This window comes from Anas acuta, chromosome 3 (genome assembly GCF_963932015.1).
Source record: "Anas acuta chromosome 3, bAnaAcu1.1, whole genome shotgun sequence".
Lineage (NCBI taxonomy): Eukaryota > Metazoa > Chordata > Aves > Anseriformes > Anatidae > Anas > Anas acuta.
In genome coordinates this window covers 19,267,543-19,294,468 of record NC_088981.1, presented here as the reverse complement: position 1 = coordinate 19,294,468, position 26,926 = coordinate 19,267,543, and the positions used below count along the sequence as shown (strand labels likewise).

Here is a 26,926-nt window from a genome sequence, read left to right as displayed (position 1 = left end):
GCTATGCTTTTTCCTAACATTGGCTTTCAAGCCTGTGTTTACGTATTGCATATGTAAACATATACATGTATATCAGCATGTCTGTATGATATATTTATGTATGTATGATATATATGTAAACTAATATATCAGCACAGCCAGTTTGCCTTTCATCAAAAAAAAATCAGTCCTTTTAACACTTATTGGTTTGATGCAAACAGCTACGAAGTTATGGTACTTACTACATGTTCACCATATATGATACATTCTACACATCAAATGACATAGTATTTCATCAATGTTTTGAACATAGTATAGTAATAGCTACACCTATAGCATTTCATTAAAGGTTAATAAAATACTTAACTCATTTTCTTATATTTCATTGTGTCATTTATTCTAGGCATCAAAAATATCAGTAAAAATATTTTTAATTACTGTAGTAAGAAAGTATGATATTGCTAAAATTTTCTGATTCTGAGCTCAAAGTATCATGTGTAAAGCAGACTTTAAGATAAGCAATAATTTAATCTGCTATAAATTAAGGCATTTGGTTGTTAAGGACAGGCTATGGCTTAACTTTATCAATATCTGCACAAGCTTATGTAGTCTCTTGTTGGGTCCCTTCCTCCACTTAAGCTGTGCCATGTTGTGTGGACTAATTAAAGATCCGTGGATCAAACAAAATGAAGGACATGAATCTTAATAGGCTACATGGTTCAGCAGAAGCTGAAAATACCTTAAAACTGTAGAACACCCTGCAGCTCAGTGAGGAGACCAAAGCCTCCTCAAACAGGAGTCCAGTGTTGGGAAGCAGGTTCTGTATCATTTTGTCTGTCCTGATCCCTTGAATGCCCAAAGTATTAGTCACCTATAGCCCCATAAATCTGGAAACATAGGTGTCTGCAGGCTGTTGACGCTTCCTCAAGTTTGCTGATGTCTGTGTACAGATTTTTAAGGACTATGATTTTAGACTGACACCAAAGATCGTCTGTGAATCAACCCAGAGCAGCAATAACTTCCATGCATTACCCCTACAGTTCCACTCCTCTATCTCAACGTGCCAGTGATTTCCTATCAAAGTCTATAATATAGTCTTTAAAGGTAAACACCACAGTAAGCTTAAGAGTACTTTAAGGGCAAGACAAACAAACAAAAAAGTTTTGGATCTTGCTCTTTATTCATCATTATTGTAGAAAATGTTGGACTGCATCCAATTCTCAATTAATGTTCAACATGTACAGACTCTACAATGTTCTCTGTACCTTTTGCTAGACATTTGGTTACAAGGATGAGCTATACCCCGTGTGTTACACTTGTTGAATTTAGAACAGCAAGCAGCCATCATACTCACAACGAAGGTATCTTCTACTTTGGCAATTCCTTTTCCAAAGATTGTCCCTAGTTGATCTCCAACACCAGCCAAGAGAAAACCAAAGAGAGGAATTCCCAGTAAGGCATAGATGATACAGAATATCTTTCCACCTTGTGTGCGTGGGGAGATGTTTCCAAAGCCTAAATTACAAACAACTTGAGATGCTTAAAAAGAAATTACATATATTACACTACACATTTTAAAGGACGGTAGGAACAGAACAGTTGCAAACAGGTCCTACTAGGTTAACCATATGATACAGTAAACATTGTGAAAAATCGAATAAAAATGTGTTGTACAATCCTCTTTGAATTAAAGTGTTGTGCTTTTTTTAATATTGTGTACATAATATGGAGAAGAAAAAATTCATTATAGAAATAAATCTTATATTTTTATATATACACATATACACTTATAAATTATAACTTTTCCACATTTAATATGTGTAGTTAACACAAATTGGTTAAGTTATGTTTTAGCCTCTGTTTTATGGAAACATCTATTATTGGACTTGTAATTTGCAGGCTGCATTACTCTAAAACAAGATACAATTTTTGGGTGCACTGTGCTTCAAAGAAAAGCAGCCTGAAAGAAACCATTTGGATGATCAAAATAGGAATCTCTAAATTAAATGGAAGTGCTTACACTCATTAAAGGCTCAGGTTCTTTCACTGTTGCAAACAGAGCTTTGAGAGACAGTTTACAGCTCAGGACTCTTCTCCATTTGAAAAGTGAAATAATTTCCACCAACTTGTGAAAAAACACACCCTTGATATGCCCATGATACCTCCATTGCTGCTGTTCTACTTTAAATAGAAATCCCAAAATATGAAGACCTTAGACACCACTGTCTTTGAAATGCCCTCAAATATATCATTTAAACATCAGTCCTGGAGATAAGTCCAAGGTCACACTGTTTCATGAGCATCAGTCCTCATTTTAATTCTTTTTTTTTTTTTCTCTGAAGTCTTGGGGGAGTAGCAGGGCAGTAATAATAACACATCAGTATTTTTGAAATTATTTCACTTTTCAGCAAACTTGTGCAACAAACTGCACAATGTGCAGTTTGAAGGAGGCCAGAGGTAGAACTTAGCAAAAAAAAAAAAAAAAAAAGGATTATTTTCCATGGAAAAAATAAGCAAAAGCTTTTAAAAGAAATTACCATTTTTGTAGAAAAGATATCTTGTGAATAAAAAGCAAAATATTTTAGCAAGTAATCGAGACATTTGTTTCTCAGAGTTTATCTTTAATATTAAAATTGTGCATAAAAGATACTTTTCATATAAACACATAAAACTCAATGAAGATCCCATTTTCCTTTGAAAAAGCTGACAAATTTTATCAGCTCTATTGAGAAAATGCTTATTTTTTTTTGAAATAGCTTAGTATTCATGCACACCAACCACAAGCTTCCACAAAGCAAAGCACTTTTAATTAATATCTCACCTATAAGTGTTGTGGGGTTTTTTTTTGTTTGTTTTTAAACTATTTTGAGCATATTGGTTTAATATGTATTTTCTTCATGAAACCTGTTTATATTACCTAAATTTTTCGTTCTGCTGTTATGTAGGTAAGCTAAACCAAAACTTTTTTCTTTCAGTACACGGGAGACCTACCCCTCAGTCAACTAAAGAAAAAAACATATTTGGAATATATTTTACTCTTAGATATTTTGCTGTAATATCTGTTTAGAAATAGTAATCACGAGAACAACAAATGCAACAATACAATAGAGTTTAGTTACATTACAAATTAAAAAAGTGAGGAAAATTATGTTGATATTAAAATTTTCCCAAAATGATAACTAATACAGTCTCTTAAATACAGTCAGTTAAATATAAGGGACAAAATTACAGGAAACATCATCAATTGCAAGTCATGGAGTCTTCCACCTTTGTAAATCTTCCCTGCAGTAATATAACGCACAAAAAGAGCCTGACTCAGTCAAGTGGAATAAAGTCAGAGCGCCTTTAGTCTAACCTAGCGTTCCTCCCTAACCTGGAGCCAGAGGTAAAATTACTGATTATTATAATTCAGGAAATTTCAGCTCCACTGAGTTCACTCTGTGCGTTCATACACCAAGTAGGAAAGACTCTTGAGTTTTAAAATAAAATTAGCTCATCACCAACCAAAAAGAGACAAACAGATCCAAGCTAGTCTGTTTTCATAAATATCTCTGTTTATGCAGCAACAGGAGCTTGAATAGCTGCCAGGGTGTAATTCCTGCAGAGTCTTAATGCAATTCAGAACCTGAGTCTGGATACACCAGATTTATAAAATTCATATTGGGGAATTTGGAAATAGCTCTCCCTTTTCTTGGTTTAAGAACTGTATTCGCTAGCTCCACAAAAATGATAGCATAATAGTGACAAAATACCAGCCCAGTGAAGCACAAGCCAAGGAGGCAATTTTACTTACTTTACTTCATAAAGCAAACTGGCAGTTTCCTTGCATCCCACAGCTATTACAGAGATGATTGCTGCTGTGGCATATTTCTCATCTGCTGCTAATCGGTACGAGAACAAGAAGTTCACGTTCAGCTCTATGCATTCTTGCTCTAAATCACAGGCATATTTTGCTTCAGAAAAGGATGGGGACTTTTTTTTCTACCCTGAAACTGTTGCTTTTCATCAAAAAGCAAATTATTGCAAGGACTTGCTTTTTGATAAAAATGGCAAATGCTTTTCTTCCATAAATGACAAAGAAGGTCTAGTGTTATTAGTTATACTTTAAAAAAAAAAAAAAAAAAAAAACAACTCACGAACACTGCTGGAAAAAAATAACACTCCAGCAGGCAGTACAGTTTATCTCCGGCCAGATGCTCACCGCACACAGTACAAGCCATGGCACTATCATGACAGGACATGTGCTTCAGTGAACTGATCCGCCAAGGGGTTTCCATCACACATTAATCATATTTCCTGGAGTGTCATGTTTCATAACAGTCTGCTGCCACACACCGCAGCCTACTTCACGAGTTACACAAATTGTCCTTACATCCTACTCTCTTGGTTTCTTCAGCAAAAAGCTAATCCATCATTTATGTAATGGGAGAGGAAACATTTATATTTCATACGGTTGTTGTAATTCCTGAGGGCTTTGTCTCAGAAAAAAAAAGTTTAAAAAATATTATTAATTTATTCGGAAAATCAGCAGAATGTTGCTGTTGAGTAAAACCAAAGGAAATCTTCACTTCAGGCACTGGGCCACAGAACTGCCACTGTGTACCTTGCACCTCCCCTCCCCACACAGGACAGGAGCAGCACAGAACAGTTTCACCCAAGGTAATGTCAGTACCATTTGCAAGCGGCCCTTCCCAATGCCCACCCCTCACTTCCCTTCCATAACCAGGAGCACAATTTGCCTCCTAGTTTCACCAAATCCCTTTCATGTCTTGCTAAATGCCTAACATGCCTTTAACACCCAAGGGATTTTGTGCATTTAGAATATGCTGTCTCTGACAAGCAGCTGTGGACAAGAAATGCATTTTAAAAAGAGCTTGCCGAATGCTTACGTGAATAAAGAATAAAAGTCCATTGTAAATACATTGCATATACTTGCTCCATTCGCCAAAATAACATATTCTATGGTTTCAGCTCCACAACTCTTACAGCCCCCAAGATTCAAATGGCAAATTGCTTTTGGGAACCTCAGGAGAGACTTCATGGGATATATGTATTTTTTTCCCCCTCATGTCCTCTCTTTTTTAATACACTTCTTCAAGAATGAAGATGTCTAACTTTTCTATCTGGTATAGATGGACTATTGAGTAGAAATTAGTAACTTTGTGCTAACTTCAAGGGCATTATTGGTTTTGAGCAAAACAGAAAGTGTTTGAAGATTTTTTCCTGTGAGAGACAATAGTTTATATTTCATACAATCAACAGGAGGCACTTTTGTTCAGGTCTAGAAATCAGACTGTCTTTGCATTCTAGCCTTCATAAAAAGTTAGACTGGTAATTGTTTTTTAAAAAAAAAATCTAAGTTCCTTTTCAAAAAGAGAAAAGATCCTTTTGCTTTGTGGTTCACTGGGATCTCACTCTTTCAGAAAGCTCTTTTAGATCCCCATTTTCAAAGCAGAGATAGAAGAATAGAGACTCCAAATTAATATATTTTAATGGAGAATTCCTGGGCAAAGAAGGGCATCTACTGGAAGTAGTTAGCTACAATTAAGCATTTCTTATGTGAGCGATTACAGGTGCTTTGGGGAGTTCTAGGACTACATTTCACTTGCAAAATTGACTGGAAAAATGTCACCACTTATGTTTCATTAGTATCAAATAGCTCAAGTGGGATTGAAAGGTCTGGGAAAGGTTTTAAACATTTTCTTTCCTAACAAGAAAATGTATATTCAAAAGCAAGTAAATGTTTTCCCATTGCTTTTGACATATCTGAGATTACACAAGACATTGTTCACCAGGTAGCGAACAGTGAGAATGATACAGAAATAATGTCACATATTTTGAGATATGAGAAACTGCTCTCAGCTGTAAGCTCAGCTACGTGGGCAATTCATCCAACAGGTTAATATTGAAAGATAAAGTCTATGGTGAACATGCACATCCTTAATTACATGAATACGGATTACAGAAACCTGGTACTGCAAAGACTGCACAGACTGAGAAGATGCTGAACTCCTTGCTGCTGAACCATGAGGTCAGATCCAGACAACCTGGCTGCCATGCCCTCAGCTCAAGCTGCCTGGTGGCTGTGCCTGGCACTCATGCAACAGGCAGTGATATTGCCATAGGTTTGCATCCAGCTGGACTACGCAGCTTGATTACAGTGATTACCCTTTTCAAAAGGTGAATGTGTGTTTTGATACTGAATGTCATATTGATTTTAAGAGATCAAAAGACGCTTTTTCCAGGCCCTAAGGAGCTATCTGATAAAATCTTTATGAAAGGTACCTCACTGAATTTCTAGTAGCTAAGACATGTTTATTTATTTTCCCCCATTTGGAGTGCCATTCAGGCTCCAGAGATTAGCATCTAAACATATGCCAGAGTGTCAGTGCCAAGACAAAGATATGCACTTATTCATAGATAGGTATCTCTTTTAGTAGAAATAATGGTCATACGTGAGTATAATCAAACAAGAAGGTATTGTGTGTACCCACACTGTCTCTGTGGAAATCTCTGCATATACCGTAGAAAATTTCAAACTGCACCTTCTTGTTCACTGCATGGTAACTACTGTATTTTTACACCAATCCTCTTTCCTTTCTTCTTTCTAACTCTGCCCTGCTCTCCAAAATATGATACACTGGTGTATGTCCTTGTCATACATGTGTATAATTACAAAGATATGTGTCACATTTTTTAGGACTTCGTTAAGTATAGTGTAAGAGAATTTTCAGTCTCCCATATAAGTATCCTCATAACATCTTTAGGTAGAGAACTGATATTCCCCCTTTTCATAAATAGGAAACTGAAACACAAAGAAGTCGTCCAAAATCCTCCGTAGCATTTAGGTCCCTAATTCACACTGAATCTGTGGATGAGGACAATGCAATGACTCTACAGTGACACCAAACTTGAGGAAAGTTTAGCTTCTAAAATCTGAGAACCTTCACTGAACTTGTTCAAGGCTGACCAGATATCTGTTTGTGACTATGTGCATCTACGTCCTCTCCTTTGTGCTGGGCACAGGCACACATGCATGCACATATTCATGAGCACAGTGCAAAGTAATCTGAAGGCTGAATAAAGACAAAGACTACTTGTAAGTATGAACACTTGATTGAATGAGATATTAATACACTTGAATAAAAGCATGATGTTTTTATGTTACACACATACATAAATTCCAACAAATGCACACAAAAGTTACTGTGTCTTGGAGCCACTGCCCACAAGCTGTTCTGTTGCCTGTGGATCCTTGTTAGGATCATACAGCTAGCTCTCCTCCAAGTTAATTTTCCACACTGAAAATGAAAATACTTTTCTATGCACATAATTATTGAAGTCACAGCCTGGACCCCACTGAAGGAAGCACCCAGTGCAATAACAAAGAGATGCAGATACTTCTGTTTTAAACTGTGGCCTGTTACAAAACCTCAAATCCATCTTACACGAGTTCAGCGTAATTTCTTTACTGGTCACTATAGCTCCTAGAAGCCAGTTCTTCAAATAGCTCTAGCCAGTGATTTGGGAAGGATGTTGTCACACAGTACTGTTATTTCCTTAATATCAGCGTTCAGCACAGCACTTCTTGTGGTATTATTGGATTCCAACCTACAAATTCTGACTTTGAGCACTAGTCCATAATTCTGTGTCACAACAATATCAATCTATCATTTTGAAGGTTCTAATGTTCTGTCTCAAGCCTGGAAAAAAAAATGGAAAAAATCTCCATTACCTTTTCAACTATGAAAAATAACAGGAAAACCTAAACTGACATTAATAAAATGTGTAATATTCAAGAATTGACAAAACAGAAGCTAATCTCCTTTCAGTGGTTTCTTTTCATCTGCTTTCTCAGGGAAGAGTAATCAAATCAATAAAACTTTTTCAAATAACAGGCTATATATATTCAAGGGAAGCAAGTTTCCTTCGAGTCAAAGTGCTATGTTTGGGAGCTGAAGGACCATTGTAAACGAAGTCTCAGTGTTATGAATGCAGAAGCTGCTGCCACATTCAGTAATGCACATACAGTTGCTAAGGTAATTTCTGAAGGAACTGGGTAATAATTGTTAAAAGCCTTTTAAAAGCTTAAACATCAGATGCTCTGCCCCCTGGTACAGGTTCCTTATTCATTTAGCTGTCACTTTGCCCAACAAAGACTTCTGTCCCTTTTCCAATATTTTTTTTTTTTTTGTAGTCTGTATGTTACAACTTGGACCTTTTTTTACCCCTAATTCTTATTTGAGTAAGACTGAATCAGCTTCAAAAGCCCGAAATTCCCACTTATTGTGATTTGTTGCTGTTTTGTCTCTTTTTGCCTTTAGGTGAGATTGCTCCATGGGAATAATGTGTTTGACTAACATAACTGGCAACATAATAATAATGTACTTTAAAGAAAAAGTTAATGGCTCACAATGCCATGGAAGTTTTACTACCCACATTTTCTTACCAAGTGTAACCACACAGCAAATGTGATAAAAATAACACTCATTCTGCACTAAAGTCATCAGAAATATCAATGTATTGATAAAATACATTGACACGTGATCCAAAGAAAAACTGTGGATTTTTAGATACACTAACAAAATAATTATAAATAGATAAGTAAGTTTCTGACACTAACTTTAGTGTAAGTCTGAAATACCTTTTTTTTTCCTAGAGCTTAGAGCTTTCTTTAATGCCTTTCCTTTTTGTTTCCTACAAGTAGCATGGCAAAAACACGTGCAAGTTAAGGACAACAGCAAACATACAGCACTGAATTAAGAGCTAAAATATATAAAGTCTCTATCACTTGCCCTGCCTCTCCAGGAGCACTGCTGTTCCTCATGGTGAGAGTATCCAGTTTTTCTGGTGGAACTGGCTCTGCACCACCAGTTCTCAGCACAGATTCTGCAATCCCACACTGATTTCAGTGAAATCACATATTCAAGACAACTCAAAAACAAATTGTTTTGTAGCTTTAAACTGTTCTTCACACAACCTTTTTCATCTTCACAAAGGCTTCATGAGTTCAGTGTTCAAAAACACAAATACTTTGCAATTTTAATTCTGACAGAAGAGAAAGAAGAGTCATATCTCCTATGTATTCTTGCTTATAAACTACAATTACACAGCCCATATATCCAGATCCTTTGCCCCGAGTCACAGAGAGGCAGAGAAATTCTGGGGAAGGGCAAGCAGGTTGGAGGAGACAGAACTGACTCTGATAGTAAGGGGAAAAACCTCTGTTGCACATTATTTAACTACTTCATTGCTTAATCTTAGTAAGGATGGCAGAAAGAAGGGCTTTTCAAGGTTAAAAAAGGTTAAAATACGTACATACATGCATGTAAAGCATACCTATATTGATAGATAAATGCTGTTTTGTTAAGCATCAAATAGCTAGTAATACAAATGCCTTGACACAGATAGCTGTAACATATACCAGTGTAGTAAGAAGAAAAATTCCTCAAATAGCTAAAAATGAACATTATCAAATTTATAAAAAAAAAAAAGACTAAATATCTCAATTCATAGATTTACTTTAAAAAGAAATAAGTTTTTGTCACTGTGGCTCACCAAGTGTCTGAGTGTGAGGTCATTTGTCCTTTGGTTTTCCATTCCCTCAAGTAATCTTTATAATCAGTACTAATATTCAAACATTAAAGAAAATAACGAAGAAGGATCCACCACGCATAAGTAACTTCTACTGACTTCACATTTCAGCTTCTAGCTACTTATAGGCTATATTCCTGATTCAGCAAAGTAAGCATGTGCTAAACTTTAAGAATACCTTTAAATTTATCTCTATTCAGCAAGCATTTAAATATTCACACTGTCAGCATATATACCTGCAAAGTTGGACAAATATATATATTTTGTCAAATGAAATGCTTAACAGATTTTTAATTGATTTTCAACAGTGTCGTGATGTGGCAGAAATCAGTTCTGGAAATCATGCTGTCACGAGTTCTCTAATTTCCCAGAATTTCACACTGCATATCAAAAAACTCTTTTGTTATAATGTCATTATCCTAGCAATTGAAGAAAGTGCAATTACAAGACTGCAAAAATATTTAAAATCCTTGAAAGGAGCAAAGACTAATTTTCTTCTTCCATAGCTTGCAATTTTTAGAGACCTTAAGCTATGCAGGTGTGGGTTTTTTCTTCTGCAGTGGGTGTCAGAGCAGAAGGCAGAGGAACCTGGAAATTCTGTGGCTCACCAGCATCCTACCAACCCCCAGCTTAATTTCATGTCTTCACCCAAGCCACTCAGTAAGCTAGCACAGTGGAGAGTCTCATGCAATTCTTTGGAAAAGAAAAGTCCAAAGGTGGAGAAATGTTGAAAATAATAAAGATAAATTTATCACAAAAGTTTGCACTTCTAACCAAAAATTCCGAACAAAACAATAATTTCAACCACATGTAAAAAACATTTCTCAGACATTATTTCATTTTTTCTCCTACCACCCAAAACCCTGGGCTAGAATAAAAACAGCTACCGTACAATGAACTGACTCCATAAACAAAGTTCTTTGAGTCCTGCTTGGTCTATGGGATCTGTATTAGTTCCTGAAATCAGGTGTGATCAGGTGTAATACAATCTCAGTTAAACCAAACACACCAACTAAACCTCTCCATAAATTGAAGGGGGTGAACATTTATTTAAAAAGTGAGAGGAGTTATTTATGACTTATTTTCTTGAGTAAAAAGTCCCCATATATTAGGGGTGAAAATCTCTAAGCTATTTATTTATTAAATAAAAGGAAAATCAAAAGGAAAATAACTGGAGAACTTAGCTAAAAGAGATCATCTCAAAAGTATAGTGCTCCTCTCCCTCACAACTGCAAGGCATAAGGCACAACCTCCTTCTTCCACAGCCTTCCCAAAATGCCTCCAGGTATTCTCTGACCTTGGTCTCCACAAGTGAAGAGGAGCTATAAGCCTTATGTCTTATTTAAATCCCAACTACATGTGGGCATTTCACACCCTGCAGGGTGAAGCCCTTTGGTGTCCACCAAGCCATATGAAAGCACAAGATGACTCAGGAAAGATACAGAGAAAAATGAAGTCTTGGAGTGCATCACTGCTGCCAAACAAAGTGGAGCTGGAAAAGGAAAGAGACATCACTTTTGGGGAACACATATTACTGTCATTCAATATAAAAGTTTCAGACTTAATGGATTCAGGTTTGATCTAGTTCCTACTTTGGGCAAGCCTCTTCACCCATATGTCAGTTTTAAAACACAAAAGCATCAATTTACTTTTTTTGCTGTCTCCTCTTAAGTGTCAGTACATCTTGTAAAAGCAACATCTTCCTTTTCATCAAAGGCACGATACGTCTTTGAACTGAACGACAAGAAAAACCATTTCCTGAATAAAATAATACTGTGTTTCTCCCTATAAAACATTAAAGCCTATAGAGAAATGAACAGCACAGCAGCTATGCAATCTAAGAACAGTAAATCCTAATGACTTTTAATAGCACTACTCCTGGTATGAGAAAAAGTTACTTTCATTACAGTATATCCTATGACCTTATTAAACCTTAAAAATCAAAGTAGTAAGGTGGAGGTAGAGGAGTAATATTTTTAACAGTATTTCTGCAGATAACATGGATTGATTTTTTTCCTCTATTTTTATTATAGCACTCAAATGCATTGCAAAAGAGAATATAACTCTTAGCCTCACTAAAGGTCCACACTACTCCATTACTACTAGAAATAAGCAAATTACAGCTCGGACTCATCCTTAATTGTAGGAAAAGTTTCATTAATGTTTTAGTTGCTGTGAATTCCATTATTAGTCACTCCAGTTTGAAACAGTAAATATGCATGGAATCTAAAATTCCTTCTGCTATGTTTAAGGAAAAATCCTGTACATAAAAATAAGTCTACATTAATTATCCTTAAATTTATTTTCTAATATTAGTCAGAACATTTTTAGACTTTTATTATTTTGCATCAGTGTTTGTGAGCAGTCTTTGGATATCTGAATCAGTGTCTTTTAGAACACTTAAATCATTTACATATATAGCTTTTGTTCACACTATTATTTAGAAAATTACTGTTGTTTGCAAGCATTTTCATCCTGAATAAGTATTTGTTATTATTCCACATATTATCCTGATGGGATAATGTGAAAACCCAGACATAAGATATCTAGGTTAATACTCTTGTATTACTCATCACACTTTTGTCTATTCCTTCCAAAGGTTTCCGTATATATTTAGGAATATATCACCCTGAAGAATCACACCAACATAACCAAAACTATTGATGCTGAAGAGTTTATAACAAGAGAAATGCTGCATAACGGTTTCTTCATTATTTTTTTTTTTTTGATAAACAGTAGCAGCTAATAAGCATGTTTGCAGAAACCTGCAGAACCACACAAACTTGGAAACAAAGCATAAAATAAATGCACTTTTCCCTTATCCGTATTACTTTTCACTTATCCTGAATAAGGAAACTAGAGTAAGTAGTTTGTGTCCAAATATGTAAGCAAAATAAATTGTCTCCTTTTTAATTTAATATAGAAGTATCATTGCAAAGGTTAGTTCTCATAAAATATGTCATGCTCCAGCTGCCTCTGCTAGCAAGATCTCATTTTCTAAAGCAACCAGAGTGAAACCTAACTTGGAAATCAAGGAAAGTTTATAAGAAGTCTATCTAAAAAGCCTAAATTCATTTGTTTCCACTACAATTAGCTGATTCCACTACACACTATTCATTCAAAAGAGCACCATAATCCTCCAGTTGTAACAAGCTACTTGTTACAAAGTTAATTATTATTAACTGAAGTCTAAAGATTGTCTTGCTTTAACCAGGACCAGAAATGCTTGTGAGAGCAATCTGTGTCTGTTTGCTGTGTCACAGCTTCATCTGTAGGCACAAAAACAGAAAACAAATTGCTTGTTGCTATTCTGTTTTTCCAGCATAGTTTTGTGACTTGTGAGAAAAAACTATCACATGAATTCTTTGTTTACACATACCATGAATAGATGAAAGTTATCATATGTCTATCGTCTATCCACGTCACCAAGACTCACAAGACTGAGTCTTTAAGTTATCATGTAGAAATGTGATTTATTTTTATTTTATTTTATTATTATTATTATTATTTTTTTTTTTTTTTTTTTTTAATCACCCAGCATACTAAAACAAACCTTTAGAACTCTTAACCTGCCGGTAATGAAATCCTCACTGCACCCCAGGTGTTAAAGCTGCAGTCAAAAGAACTTATACACCAGCCATTTTTTCCACACAAAAAAGACCAAAAGATTAGCTGCCTGTGTTTCTGTGATCCAACAAACATCAGCTCCAACAAGAAGGATGAAACTCTAGGACCTAGGGGTTTTCCGTACTATAGTTCCTGAAATCAGTATAAAGTATTTTAGCATTCTAAGCGTAACAGAGAATGCATTTCCACCACTCAGACAGCAAGAATTATAAATCAATGAATGACACTCACTGTTCTTCCAGATGGAACTGTTGGCAATTTAGATTATTTAGTATCTAAATACTACACCACTACATACATTAAAATGTATTAAAATGATAAATAGACTAGAAATGTTTTAAAACAGTTTTATGCAATTTGAGCGTCCTATTAGTTCTACAGTTTAGAATGCTGAAACCAGATGAAAGGTTGCAACAGAAATAACTTCTTAATGAAATGCCTACAGGTGAAACTCATTCTCAAAAGAAATACCATTCCCAACTGCATTTTCCTAGTAGAATAAAGTGTTTATGCATGCCTCCCAGAGTAAGTCACAGAAGCAGAGTTGAGTGGGACAATGTTCTCTCTAATTGGAATAACCATTATGAACATATGTAGGGTTGGGGCTGTCATGCAGTCAGGCTCACAAAACACAGAGAATGCACAAATATTCTTCATAACTGTAACCTATTCTTTCCATGCAACTTATTACTCTCATGTAATGTCGTAACAAAATTAGGTGCAACAGATGTGTCTTCACTTCAGGAAAATTACTTCAGACAATGGTACTAAATCAAACTGCTCCAGTAATGCAATAACTGATACTTTTATGAATTCATGTTAGTGTGTTTATTTAGTTAAAGAAACACCATTCCAAAAAGATATTAAGACTAAGCTTTAACACTTCTGCCTTTATGATCCACATATATTGTGCAAAATACACACAAAAACAATAACAGACAAAATCATGACTGCACACCAAGAGACAGTCTCATACTCATGGAATTGAAAAAAGTGAATTGTAATCAGATTTTAAAAGCAGGATCCTCAACATGGGTAGATAATAATGCATGAATATCATACAATGTTGTTCATGAAATATATGAATCACCTTCCTTATCTTGAGAAGAGTTTCCCAGTTAAAAAGCACCAATTCTGAGAATAACCATAAGTACAATACTATCACAACTTTGTACAGATAATCTCAAAGGTAAATTATTTTCCTTGTGATAAGTATATTTTCAGATATGTATATGAACAATAAAAAAGGGGGGGGGGGGGGGGAAGGACCATTTTAACTACATATTTTGCAGGTTATATTGATCCATAAAATTACAAAATCTGTAATGCCAATCCAATTTTCCTCCTAGCACAGAGCACACTGTGAACTGGAAATAGCTGTGTTCAATATTATAGAGAGAATAATTGGCTCTACATACCACAATTCTTTCCCTGCACATCTTTTAAAAAAATCTACTGCATATGACTAAGCCACTTGATGCTACTTCTTCCATCCTGAACAATAGCCTCCAGATGCTCATTTTCATCTATCAGAAGAACTGCAAAAAAAGAATTGTAAATCTAATGTCTGCAGTGGAGAAATCCAATCTGTCCTTAACAGATGCTGGCATGGAGTTTTTCAGTGAAGCCTCTTTTCAGCTGAAAACCACATTGGTGCCTCAGCTGTGTCATACAGCCCTGTGCTCATAAACACTACAGAGCTCTAATGAACATCTAGTGCATGACCAGCCTTTTCTACAGCACTATTATAATTTCAACAAACTGATAATCTAGAAACTTGAACACTCAAATGACCACTCAGTTGAACAATTTAGCCTTGGAAATACACGTAGTTGATGCTACACATACAAATATCCTCAGAACAAGTTTTCTCTAATCATATCTTCTTTGCATACTACAATGTTTAGTCAGCAACAAGAACAAAAAAGAAATGTGTTTTCTTATTAGGCACTGGTATTTTAGGATGCAGTGTACCCTGTTACCCCCTGTAACGGGGTGAAAAATAAGGGAAACCTGTGCAAGTGAGAAAGGAATGAAAAATGTCCAAATCAAATGTTTAGGATTGGACAAAAAAGTTGCATACTCCTCAAAGTGGCTAATGCTTCTCTTTTATTGTCTCCCTCCTTTTAACCCCTACCAGTCTCAAGCTGATTTACAAATAAAAATCTCCTTCCAAAAAATATTGTCATATGTTTGTTTAGCTTAACATATGAAAAATTCAGTAGAGCTCCAAACTGTCCAAACTCTGGCCTTTGGACAGTATTGTAATAAAATTAAGAATGTTAAGTAATAACACTTCTTCCCCTAAGCATGTTGATGAACAGAGTCAGCTACTTTAGATTACTCCATGTTTTTCATGCTCAAGAAACAAAATTGGACACTCTGCTAACTTTACTTCTCTTCCTCAGGGAGGTCACACCAAAAGCATTTTTTTTTCCCCCCCGCTGTTATTCTAAGAAGGCACAAAGGACAGTCCTGGGTCACTCACCCTCCTGTGATTTTACCATCAACTGTTTCTGGCTTCAGTTACCACCACCCTTGTGCCACATGGTACTAGCTAATATGGAAGAGGAAACAACATCATTTAGACAAGTCTCGGGGAAGTCCTGGCTGAGGAGGCTTGAAAGAAGGGAGAATGCAAAGGGCAGAAAGAATAGATGCAGAAGTTTTTCATCCAAGGTTAATAAGTAAACTTTCTTTCATGTGCCCCCACTTCACCTTTACATCATCATGTTCATGCAGAGAAGCTTCTGCATGAACAAAAAGTTGTTAACATGCACTTGTCAGCAGATATGGACAATAGGTTCCCAGGTAAAGCCACAAAATGCTTGTTGAGATGCCAATACATATATGTATTTAAAAGACCATGATGCAAATACATGTGTAAACATACATTCATACCTTAAAAAATTTGTATTATTTGTGCATTAAGAAAATTTTTAAAAGCTTACTGCATACAGGTTTTGTTATACAGTTCTTCTTATCAAATAGCTGAGCCCTGGTATTGTAGCCAAATACCAGAAAATCTTCATATTCTTACATAGTAAACATATCCTTGTGGAGGTCTTTTGCTGTTCCAGTGAAGTTATTTTAATTCCCAATAGCTCTGAGCAAGCTGGGATAAATTATGGGAACACCTGTTCCCATACAGGTTCCCTACAACATAAAACTCAGCATCTCTGCTCTACATCAAGTCATTGGCTTTAGTGGATAGCGTCTAAAATACAACAAACATGGGTAGCAACTGCACCATAAGTGAAGTATATGATAGCTGATCATTGAATTCACATGCTTTTTGGAGACTGAAAGCCTCTAACTCAATAGAAATATACAATTTCTATGAAAAATAGAATTCTGACATGTAAATGAAAGGATAAAGAGGGGCAGTGAGCATTGAGGCAGTATTAAGGTATACTCATCTAATACCTAAAAGAAAAATAGAATGGCACTGATTTGAAGAAACATTTAAGACTAACTTTGTTAGTTACTAAGAGTAACTTAGAGATGGTTTCAGTAAAACCACCTTTATATTGGATCCTGGAAGTATTCACCAGATTGAAGGATTTTGTTTAATATTATTTTTTCTAATGTATTTATATTGATTTGTATTAATATTAAAGGCTGACTCACAGGAAACACAAAATGACATGAGTACAGAATGCATACACCACTAACAAGGGAAAAAAAGATTTTCCATGAGTGGAAAAATCTGGGACTTGACATCACTGAACTAGCAAATACCAAATCCACTGGAAACACCAAGCACAACTTGTCTTCTCCTGCGCTCAACATCATCACTCCTCACACAAAAGTTCCTCACACTCTTGAAGTCAGGCATATGTATGAGCATTTGTAGACTCAGGACCTAGTATTTTAACACATTTCATACATTTTTTTTTTTTTTAATGTTCATGGTTGGATATGATTCCATCTGATTACTACTGATTTACTAGCTGTATGTGTCAATATGGTCAAGTCTCCTTTTCTGCCTGGAATCTTGTGATTTTAATTTCCCCTATAAGTTTGTGGCTTAGTGTTTAGCCATAATGCTAGTGATAGCTCCATATGCAATATATTATACATGACAAATTTATTACTAGTAGCTGACAACTAGAACAGATCAAAAACTAATTGCTTTAAAAATGCTTCATGATAAAAAGAAGCATCTCCAAATTGTGCCACCAACCATCTCAAAGCCCCATTCAGATGCTGGTCACAGTCCTTCATGTCAAGGTGTTCTGTTAGTTCTGTGGTTACTTTTCCAGGTGAGGTCAGGCAAAGGGTGGATGGAAAAGAGGCCAAGAAAAGCAGGTGGTGATGAACACAAGATGAAAAGGTTGCAAGAAAAAGAGAAGGGGGGGAATGTTGGAAAAAACACTGAATACAGGATGAAGATCACCTGTCTGAGCTTCCAGACAACTTAGAGGGAACATCCCAGTTTTGATGCTCATGGTAGGTGTCTCCTTCACAATTTCTCCAAAGGCCACGTGGCAGGGAGAGGCATAGCACATCCTCAGAGCTGGAACATGCTTTGCACTATTCTGCATTCAGTGGTCCTTCATCAATAAAGCATTCTCCATCCCAGCTGCTTTTCCAGCTTCCCCTGCTATGGTTATTTTGGTGCCTGTTAATAAGCAGATCTCTGTGGGAGCATTTCCATGGAGGTCTGCAAAGTTGCCATCCTGTCTCTGCGTTACTACTTAGTGACATGCTGTTCTAACAAGCATCTGGTCTTCCAAGAGCTTTCATGTCTTCCAGCAGCTTTCAATACCTCATTCTTCTATCCCAGCATTATAGAGATGTGCTCTAAGTAGAGCACAAAAATTTATCTTCTGAAAAACCCTGAACTTTATGGATGTATATGAGGATGAGAATAATATAGTACTAACCTTACAGCCGGCACATGAACCATCTTACAATTGCAGGAGTGGTTGGCCAGCCAGTGATAAGCCATTTATTGCTCTTCTGAAACTCATCACAGCTTCTGTCCTCAGAAAAGGCATTCTGCTCACTGCTGGCAGAGTGCTTGCACAGACAATGTTAGACACAGACATACATGCACACACAGGAGTCAAAAAACACCACAGTGTAAATCTATCAGTTCAAAAAGTGTGAGCTCATTCATCTCAAATTCTAATATAGAAATTCTTAATGATAACGAGACCTGAATATGGGTCTCATCATTTTGATGATGTGTTTTGTTGCTAGTTCTAGGGGAAAGCTGTCCTGGTTCTTTCTCTGCTTCCCACCTTTATTGCCCTTTCATGGCTGCAGAGCACATGACAGGGCTCGCTCAGCCAGCCAGAGTCTGAAGAAGGGATGTTTCTGCTGTGGAAACTGATGCAATACAAATAGATTTGATTGACAAATAATTTTGACTGCTTCATTACATTTTATGAATCATCTCTCAACTTACTTTTTCTAAACCTGTTCTCTTGATTTCAAGATTTCATGAAAATGATTGTTTCAAATTCATCCCTGTAAATTACCACTCACAGAAAAATATTGGATAGCCACTAAGGTTGAGATGCCGTAAACATTAAACTTGGTTAAAAAAAAAAAAGTTGAGTGGCACAGATGCGAGTCTGTCTGCACTTACACTGCCAGCATTATACTTGACCATCACTTGTATGATGGTTCAGCAGCATACCATTCCAGAAATCTCATTTTTAAAATTAAGCAAGAATAACGAACTTTTAAATGTTTTACTATGAGAGTGTGGACATGAGTCTCTGAACATCTGCAACATGGTTCAAACATTTCCTAGAAGGGCATAATAATAGTACTTTTATAGTCAATGATAAGAGAACATAGTGGGATAAGGTGATAGGAAAAGGCAATGATCATTAGTAGAGTACCTGATAGAATTAGATAAACAACAGTATTCAGGGTAAATGAAATATTCCCCTGCTATGCTTCAAAAGCTTATCTGTTCTTCCAGCTATTTTGAGTGGCTCTAGGAAGATACTCCCTTTCCCTACAAATCCTACTTCTTTTTACAGAAGAGTAATCACATTACTGAATTCTACTAAATTTCATGAAACAAAAAGTTGAATTTAGGATCGAATTATCATTTCTATTATAAGTTCAAATACCCAGTCTTGGAGTTTGATTTATCTGCCAACTGCGGTTTCTGCAACCTCGCTCTTCAAGTGGAACATGGTCCTTGGTCTCTGCAACATACTCATGTTCTTTCATACCAAAGAAATATACTGCACAAATTTCCAGACAAATTTATACTGTACCCTTGGACACAAGGTTCAGTTTTGCTTGCTCAGTAATAAATCTGTCCATGTAAACATCTGTTGCTCCTGCAAATATGGCAACAAAAATGAATATTTAGATATTTTGACCCATATACTAACCCTAAATGAATTGTTTTAGTAGAAGGATACAGATTTTTTTCCCCCCTTTTTTATGCTAGACCTACCAAAACCACTTCTTTGGTAATATGACAGCTTCAGAAATTCACGTATTTTACATGACATCTTTAATCTTTGCATTTCAGCATCTTCATTCTCATCCAACTCTATTAATACTGATACTAATATTCCCCTAGTAATAATTGCTCAATTAATATGTGTGGATTTTTGACAACACCGATTACTATCTTCTTTAGTTACTGTTGCAGAACCACACTTGCTACTGCTCCTTTCATCCAATCATGAGAAAAGCATAGCTTGAAGATTGTGGGATTAAAAACACAGAATAAAGAGTACAGAATAATGACTGCTCCAAATCTTCACTGACTTATAGTAGACAAAGGGGACTACCAGTTTAGCTGAATATCAAATCTATATTTCATATTTGCAGACATGAGAATTCTGAAGAATTTAACAGCAATTACTAATTAGCGGTCAAAAGTTCAGAGAAGAAAAGGGTGATTATTTTGCATGCGATGCTTCCAAGTGCAGACTTAAAAGCTATTTACCAGGATGAACAATATATAAATCTGTCATAAGTCATTACAAATTTATAGATCTCTCTTCACACAGATAATCTACAAATCACCTTACAGCAAAATACAGTATTTCAGACAGTGCAAAACTAAATTACTTTTTTATGTAGCCTAAGAAAATACCACTTCAGGGCTCAGTTGAAGCTCAGTAAATCCCATAATGAGACACCAAAAAATTAAAATTTCTCAGTTTTGACAGTGTATAATGGAGCAGTGAATTGGATAATGGACTCTTATTCTGGTAAGCACATTTTCTCTGGCCAGAGCTTAACCAGACAGTAGACAGACACGTGGCCAGAGAGGTTCTCTGTTCTCAGGCTGTTGAATTACACTTTCCAATTACACAGTCCAGTGTGTGGAGCAAGGTTTACACCCCCTAACATATCTCCTCTCACATTCACCATCCCTTTTATATCAGGGAAAGAACAGAGCAAGCCATAGAGCAGAAGTTTCTTTGCCTCCACCAGGAGCACTGCCACAGATCTGGTGTCCTAGCACTAACTGAGTTCTAGCAAATATATTTCCCTGAATCCATTTCTCCAGGCAGCTCTCAAAGCTGTCCACCAAGAGCCAAAATGCTGGGTTTTGCAAATCTATTTTTTCTGATCAGAGTGAAGCTTATCAATCTGTGGTATAATAAAAGCACAAATTGCTATCTTCAGATCAGTTTCAAGAGGAGAAAGGGTTTAATCAAGTAATGACACTGGTGGATTTGAAACAGCATTTGGTGATACCAGATGTGTTTCAGCAAATTTATGTCCAAATCTAAAATTAGACTCAGACTGCCAACAGGTCAAACTGCTATGATGTTAGAGTGTGTGCCAACAATATGTTATCAGAGAACTTTCTAAGCTAACAAAATTATGGATGTTATTTCCTATGGGGAATAGCTCAAAGGCCATGGAAATATTACCTACTTAAAAAGCAAAGCTAGAGGCTTTAATGGCCTCTACCTTCACTTTCCCTTATTTAAGTAAATGATTATCAAGATTAAAAGATTCACTACTACATTGAAAAAAATAGGTTTCAATCTTCTTAAATTAGTCTGCTTCTTGAAACATTGTTCAACTACCACATAAAATTAGATAAAGAATCTGTACTTCTAACTTACACAATCTCAGGGATCTTTGATATATGAATTTTTCTTGATTCCAGAACTAAATTTAGCAATTTTAGCTGTATATTGTAAAACATGTCCTTGATGTGTCATCAATTAAACTGAGCAATACAGCTACTTGGGATACTCCATCATGTTGTTACTACTGCTTCAAAGAGCTTGTGATCTAAATAAGCAAGACAGACATATGAGCAGAGCAGCAAAGGGATCCAAACAACTGATGGCAAGCACCATGCTGTTTTCTCAATCATTTGTTTTCTGTGATGGATCACACAGCAAAAATAGTCAAAGGCCTGCAAACAAAGGTCATCCAACCATGTTTCCCCTGACAACTGTTTTGTGCCATATTAACCAAAGAATGCTAGTAAACAGAGCAGGTCATGACTAACATACAACCCAATGATATAAATGATGGAAGTATGCAAAAATTACAGGACAACAAATAATTCTCACTATGCCTAATTCTGGGAGTTGAGGAGGAGAAAAAAATATATTCTGACTTTGGACAAAAAGCAGCAGCAACTGTAGACGAGCAAAAAGTTTCCTTCCAATGCAGTCTTTTCAGATGGCGAACTTTTATATGGGTCAACAAATTACTAAGATTTAATAGAAACCATCTTTTTTGTTGTTTCAATTTTTTAAAAGAAAGCTCTCATGAACTAAAATAAGTTGTACAACTAATCCCAATGATAGAAAAGAGTTTGTCAGCCTGACAAGTAGCAAGTGGCAGAAGGCTATTCCTGAGAAGTATTTAATTCAGATTACATGCCCGGAGAAAGGAAGAGAGATGAAAAAATCTATATAGCAACAGGTGATGACAGCAAGGAAATAATTATTCAGGAGTTGGAGTCTGGCCATCAGAGAGGAGAGAACACCCAAATGACGTGCTTAACTCTAGTTGCAGTTTCAGGCATCTTCATGGTATGCTGGGAGATAAGAAAAGCAGTGTTTTCAAATACTGTTGTCCTTAACCAGATCTAGTCTTAATACTTGTTACCTAAACATGTTTTATAGAAAAGAATAGCAAATTCTGTGGGAAAAAAAGTAGTTATACTCAAAGCTTAAGAAAAACAGTTTTGATTGATTTTGTAAAGTATTTTAACTCTCAAGATTTGAGCTATTTTTCCTATTCAGATTGCTTGATAATTTCTATTTATCTAAATATGAAATTAATATGCCCATACCCACAGTATCTGAGCATAGTGAATTACTGATTACAGATGGACAACTGGTTTTGAGTAAAGATCACTGTAGGTGAGAGAGGCCTCACTGTGACTGTGATTACCACCAAATTCCTGTTTGCCAAGTAAGACTTGAATTTACACAGTTTGTGCGGTTGCTATGAAACATTCACAGTAAAGATGTCTATATGAAGTAATCTCTTCTCTTTAATTATTCTTGGCTTTTTCCAGCCCCTGGGTAACAGTCCAGCAAAATACATCAGAATCCCACACAAGAGGGAGAAAAGCAAGAAAAGCACATCTTTAGTGAAACCACAATGGTGAAACTGTCTGTAGATTTGTCCCCACAAAACCAGAATGCAAAAGGTACACTTATTAATATCAAAGAATACTGCTGGCTGCTTCTTCCCCCCCCCCCCCCCCCCCCCCAAAAAAAAAAAGCTAAAAATAAAATTAAAAGCCACCAATCAGACTGCCTTAGTTAGAACTAAACAGGTAGGTTAACTAGAAGGAGATTACGATACTCATCATCCTCATATATAAGCCCAGACTAAAATTTTAATCACCAGTACTCACACATGAATGTCTCAAGAAAAAAAAAATCATACATATATATATATCATGTTTTACAGGCTAACAGTTCTACTACCCCACATTTATTTATTATTAGCTACTATGTAGAAGACAGCTGTCTTTCCTTTAGCCTACATCACCCCTTTTCTCACACCTGGAAAAGCATTGAAGCATTCATTGGTCAAACGCAGCATGACCAGGACTTTTCTGTGTTGTCACCTAAATCTTACATTCCGTGAGTCCTTTTTATCACCCGCTTTACTAACAAATATCTGTTCCTCCCAAATGAAAAGAATGAAGTCTTCAGAAAATAACTTTGGTACTCAATTATACTTTCATTAGCTGTTTAAATCAGTTTTCAACACATTTTATCCTCTTTATCTGAAAGATTGCACATGTAGATTATATTCATATTAATGTAGAAATAAAACTGTACTGCTGAAAAATATGGATTTTAAACCCACACTGAGATGTGAGCAAATCAAGCCTGCAGCACACTGAAACTTCACTTGTAGTCATACCAACTGATGGAGATCAGTAGATGAGATTTTCCAAAGTGCCATAGGATTCAATACTGCAAGATACTTATTGGGGAAAAAAAAAAAAAAAGAAAAAAAAGTGTTTTTTTTTTTTTATTTCTTCTTTGCCTACATTTACAGGTAGCTTTCCTCCTTTTTTTTCCAGTTGTGGGTCAGATTTTTTTTTTGTTGCTCTTGTCTATTTATTTTTTTTTTAATGGAACCAAGCTGCTAGTAATAATGAGAAATCTATAAAATATAGAGAGTTCTCAATGTATAAAAAAAGAAATGCTATTATAAAATGCTAATGGATATTCTCACACACTGCAGTGATACTTTAATGCTATTTTACACCCTAATGCCAGGGGCACAACACATCAGATTTTATACTACCCATATCTCACTTTAAGATACACCTAAGCCATTCTAGACTGAGAGTACAACTTTTTTTCTTTTTCCTCCAAAGAATGTAAAAAGAAAGATATCTCAAATACCATTAAAACAGAACCCATCAGTTTAAGAAGTACTTTCTCATATCAAGTTATATAGACAGAATGCCTTAGATACTGTATGCAGCTTTTAAAGAACAGGAACTGAAAGACATTTTTTAATTTCACAGAACCAAGTTCTATGTCCTGTGTTTCTACAGTTAGAGCTAAAACAAAAAGTAGCCAAAAAAAAAAAAAAATAATAGGTGATCTTTATACTGTTTTACACAGGGAAGAATGCAATGAAACTAAACTTACATTTTAATGTAGCACTGAAATAAATAAAAAAAAAAAAAAAAAAAGCAGTCTCAAATCCAACATAAGCCTCACTTCCAGACAAACAAGCAATTGATAAAATACATGTTAATGTTAGACTCTTACTTGTTTGCCAGCTCTTTGAACATAGTTTTAGATGTTCCCGCAGCACAGCTACCTTCCTGACCTAGACACAGCCTGAGAATTTACCTCCTAGAGGTAAATGCATTTGGCAAGCACACTGGTGAAAAGCTGGCTGAGAACGTGGGTAATAGTGATCGGAATGATACAGCCTGGATCACATTCACACATTTGAGTTAAGTGGTAGCCAAGAGTCTATCCTAACCAACTGAGTCTATTGTTTGGTGGATGCAGGTTCTCCAGTTCAGTGCAACACTGAATACCCAGGCACAGCTATTCCCTAGCCACTTGCCACTTCCCCGCACCAACCAGCCAGGGCACCAAGAGGTGCTCCTGGGGCTTGGGAGAAGATGACCAAGTAAACCTCCATACAATGTAAGCAATCTTTTTCAGAGTTTAGTTTGCAGGAATAAAAATTGCCATGACATACCATGGCCACCATATCAACATAATTTAAAATAAACAAACTGAACAGAGGGAGACTTACAGTGGGCAGGTTCTCACCTGGTATAAAACAATATGCCTTCGTGCCTTTTGCACAGATTCACAAAACCACTTAACAACAGATATTCTAGCATCCAGAACCCAGAATTTTTCTGCTAAAAGAGAGCTAGGTAAGTGCCTTGTTTTTTAAAGCAATCAGCATGTAGGGACCCCAGCTGAGATGATCAGCTTCACTTTCAAAGCAGGTTGCTGCCCAACACGCTAATCTTAGATTGTTAGAAAGTAGTAATAATTAAAAAAATCTGGTATTGATTATGGCTGCCATCCCCTTTTTAAAAGCTGATCCTGATTAGCAGCTCAACTAAATAGTAAGTGCAAACAGCTTTGAACAAGGCAGTGTATCATGGTAAAGAGATTAATGTAGTCAAAGCAGAGTTTACTAGCAGATCATCCTGGTGGGATATACAAATACAGGTGCTTTTATTTTGACCTCTAAGCACTGCGCACTCAGTGGCTCCAATTTTGTTACTTCATGGCTAGTAAAAACAAAGCACAAAACGTTTACTTTTGTTTTTTCTTTCTGTATTTTCCCAAATCCTGTGCTTCTTGTTTGCTTTCAGGATTTGAGGTTCTCGTGGTTAGTTGCACCACTACTGATGTAATTATGAAATTAAACAAAAAGGGAAGCAGGAAATAATTTCACTTATCCTAGTGTTCTGCAAACAATGTAACTGCATTCAGCACCTCTTCCTGGCAGCCTTTCCTTTATTGATAACAACAAGCTTTCAGAACTTGGAAATTAAAATGGATGTGACTGGGAGGCTCAGAAACCCTGCACATCACAGTTGATGATGAGAAACCTAAATAACGAAAATAAAATCCAGTTCCATTAGCACACTAGCATTAAGAGAGTAAGCTGTGAAAATTTCAGTGCTCATTTGCAGCGTAAATTGGGGACTGTGCCACAACTGACAAATTGACATTTTCACTCCACAGCAGGACTAGAGCAGAACCATGTAGTCTGGTTTTTAGGAAATTACAGAAGATGCAGAAGAAGCATGGAAAGTTGTGTGCCTGGCAATTTGTTTTAACACAACTGTTTGCTGTTTCTTAGGAAAAGGAAAATTAAAAGGTTAGAATGTGCATGCACATCAAACTGTAGAAATCTTACATCTCCATCCTTTGCAAGGTCCAACAAGAAACAGACACCAAACCAAAATAAAATCACCAGTGCTGCCTAGGAGGATGTTTGTCAGTGAAAATAAAAAGGCTACTTGGACAAAAACAGTTTTTAATGAATTCATGTCAATGCTGAAAAGATTCCAGTGGCTGCAAAAAAATATTTCAGAGTACATATATATTTGGAAATTCAGTTTTACAAGACAAGTAAATATTTGGTAGTCCTCTAAATCAGTATTAAAAGACCAAAAATTTGTAAAAAAATCAGTGAAAAAAAAAAAAAAGATATGAAAGGTGATACAAAATGTCATTGATGTTACTGCCTTTTCTCAAGAGACAGCATTCCTTTATACCAACCATTGTAAAGTTTCTCTCCAGAATCTTGTCATGTCAACAGAAATTCCCTTGTACATTCACACTACTAAGAGGCTATACTGGCCTGAGCTTTTCTGATATAGCTAATAATTTGAAGTAACAATATCACAAGAAATATCATATGCTTTCTGTTTTGAATATGGCCCACAGAACATGCAAGTGCCTCCAGTTTATCAGATACCTGTATGTCAAACATTTGTGTACCAAAAAGGAGATAGTAGAAAAAATAGCAAGTATCTGTGCAATTAAAACTGTGTACCATGCCATAAACTTACATTTCTTAGCTTTTAGAGCCAAATTTAGCATTGTGAGGTATTCTGGCATGCACAAGGAAAACTTGGTCCTCTCCTTCTCTTAGTCTCAGTCTTTGTGGTCAGTGAGGCTCACCTTTTCTCTCATTCTACTCACACCTTTTCTGATATACAATCCCTCAATGTCTCCGACTGAGCTCTTCATCTAATATTATTTCCTTTCAGCTATTCACCATAGTGTTTCCA

At 36.0% G+C, this 26,926-nt stretch overlaps 1 protein-coding gene across 6 annotated transcripts in view; it reads right to left on the bottom strand.

Annotated features, from left to right (window-relative positions):
- The window catches only part of KCNK2 (potassium two pore domain channel subfamily K member 2), a 130,172-nt gene that overhangs the window by 27,611 nt on the left and 75,635 nt on the right, over nucleotides 1-26,926 (bottom strand). For 5 of the 6 annotated variants that reach the window (XM_068675978.1, XM_068675977.1, XM_068675980.1 and 2 more), the window contains one exon: nucleotides 1,334-1,494. The exons of the other annotated variant lie outside the window; for it this stretch is intronic. In XM_068675978.1, coding sequence (XP_068532079.1) covers nucleotides 1,334-1,494 — 161 coding nt within the window. The remainder of the gene's footprint in view (nucleotides 1-1,333; nucleotides 1,495-26,926) is intronic. 6 annotated transcript variants of the gene reach the window in all.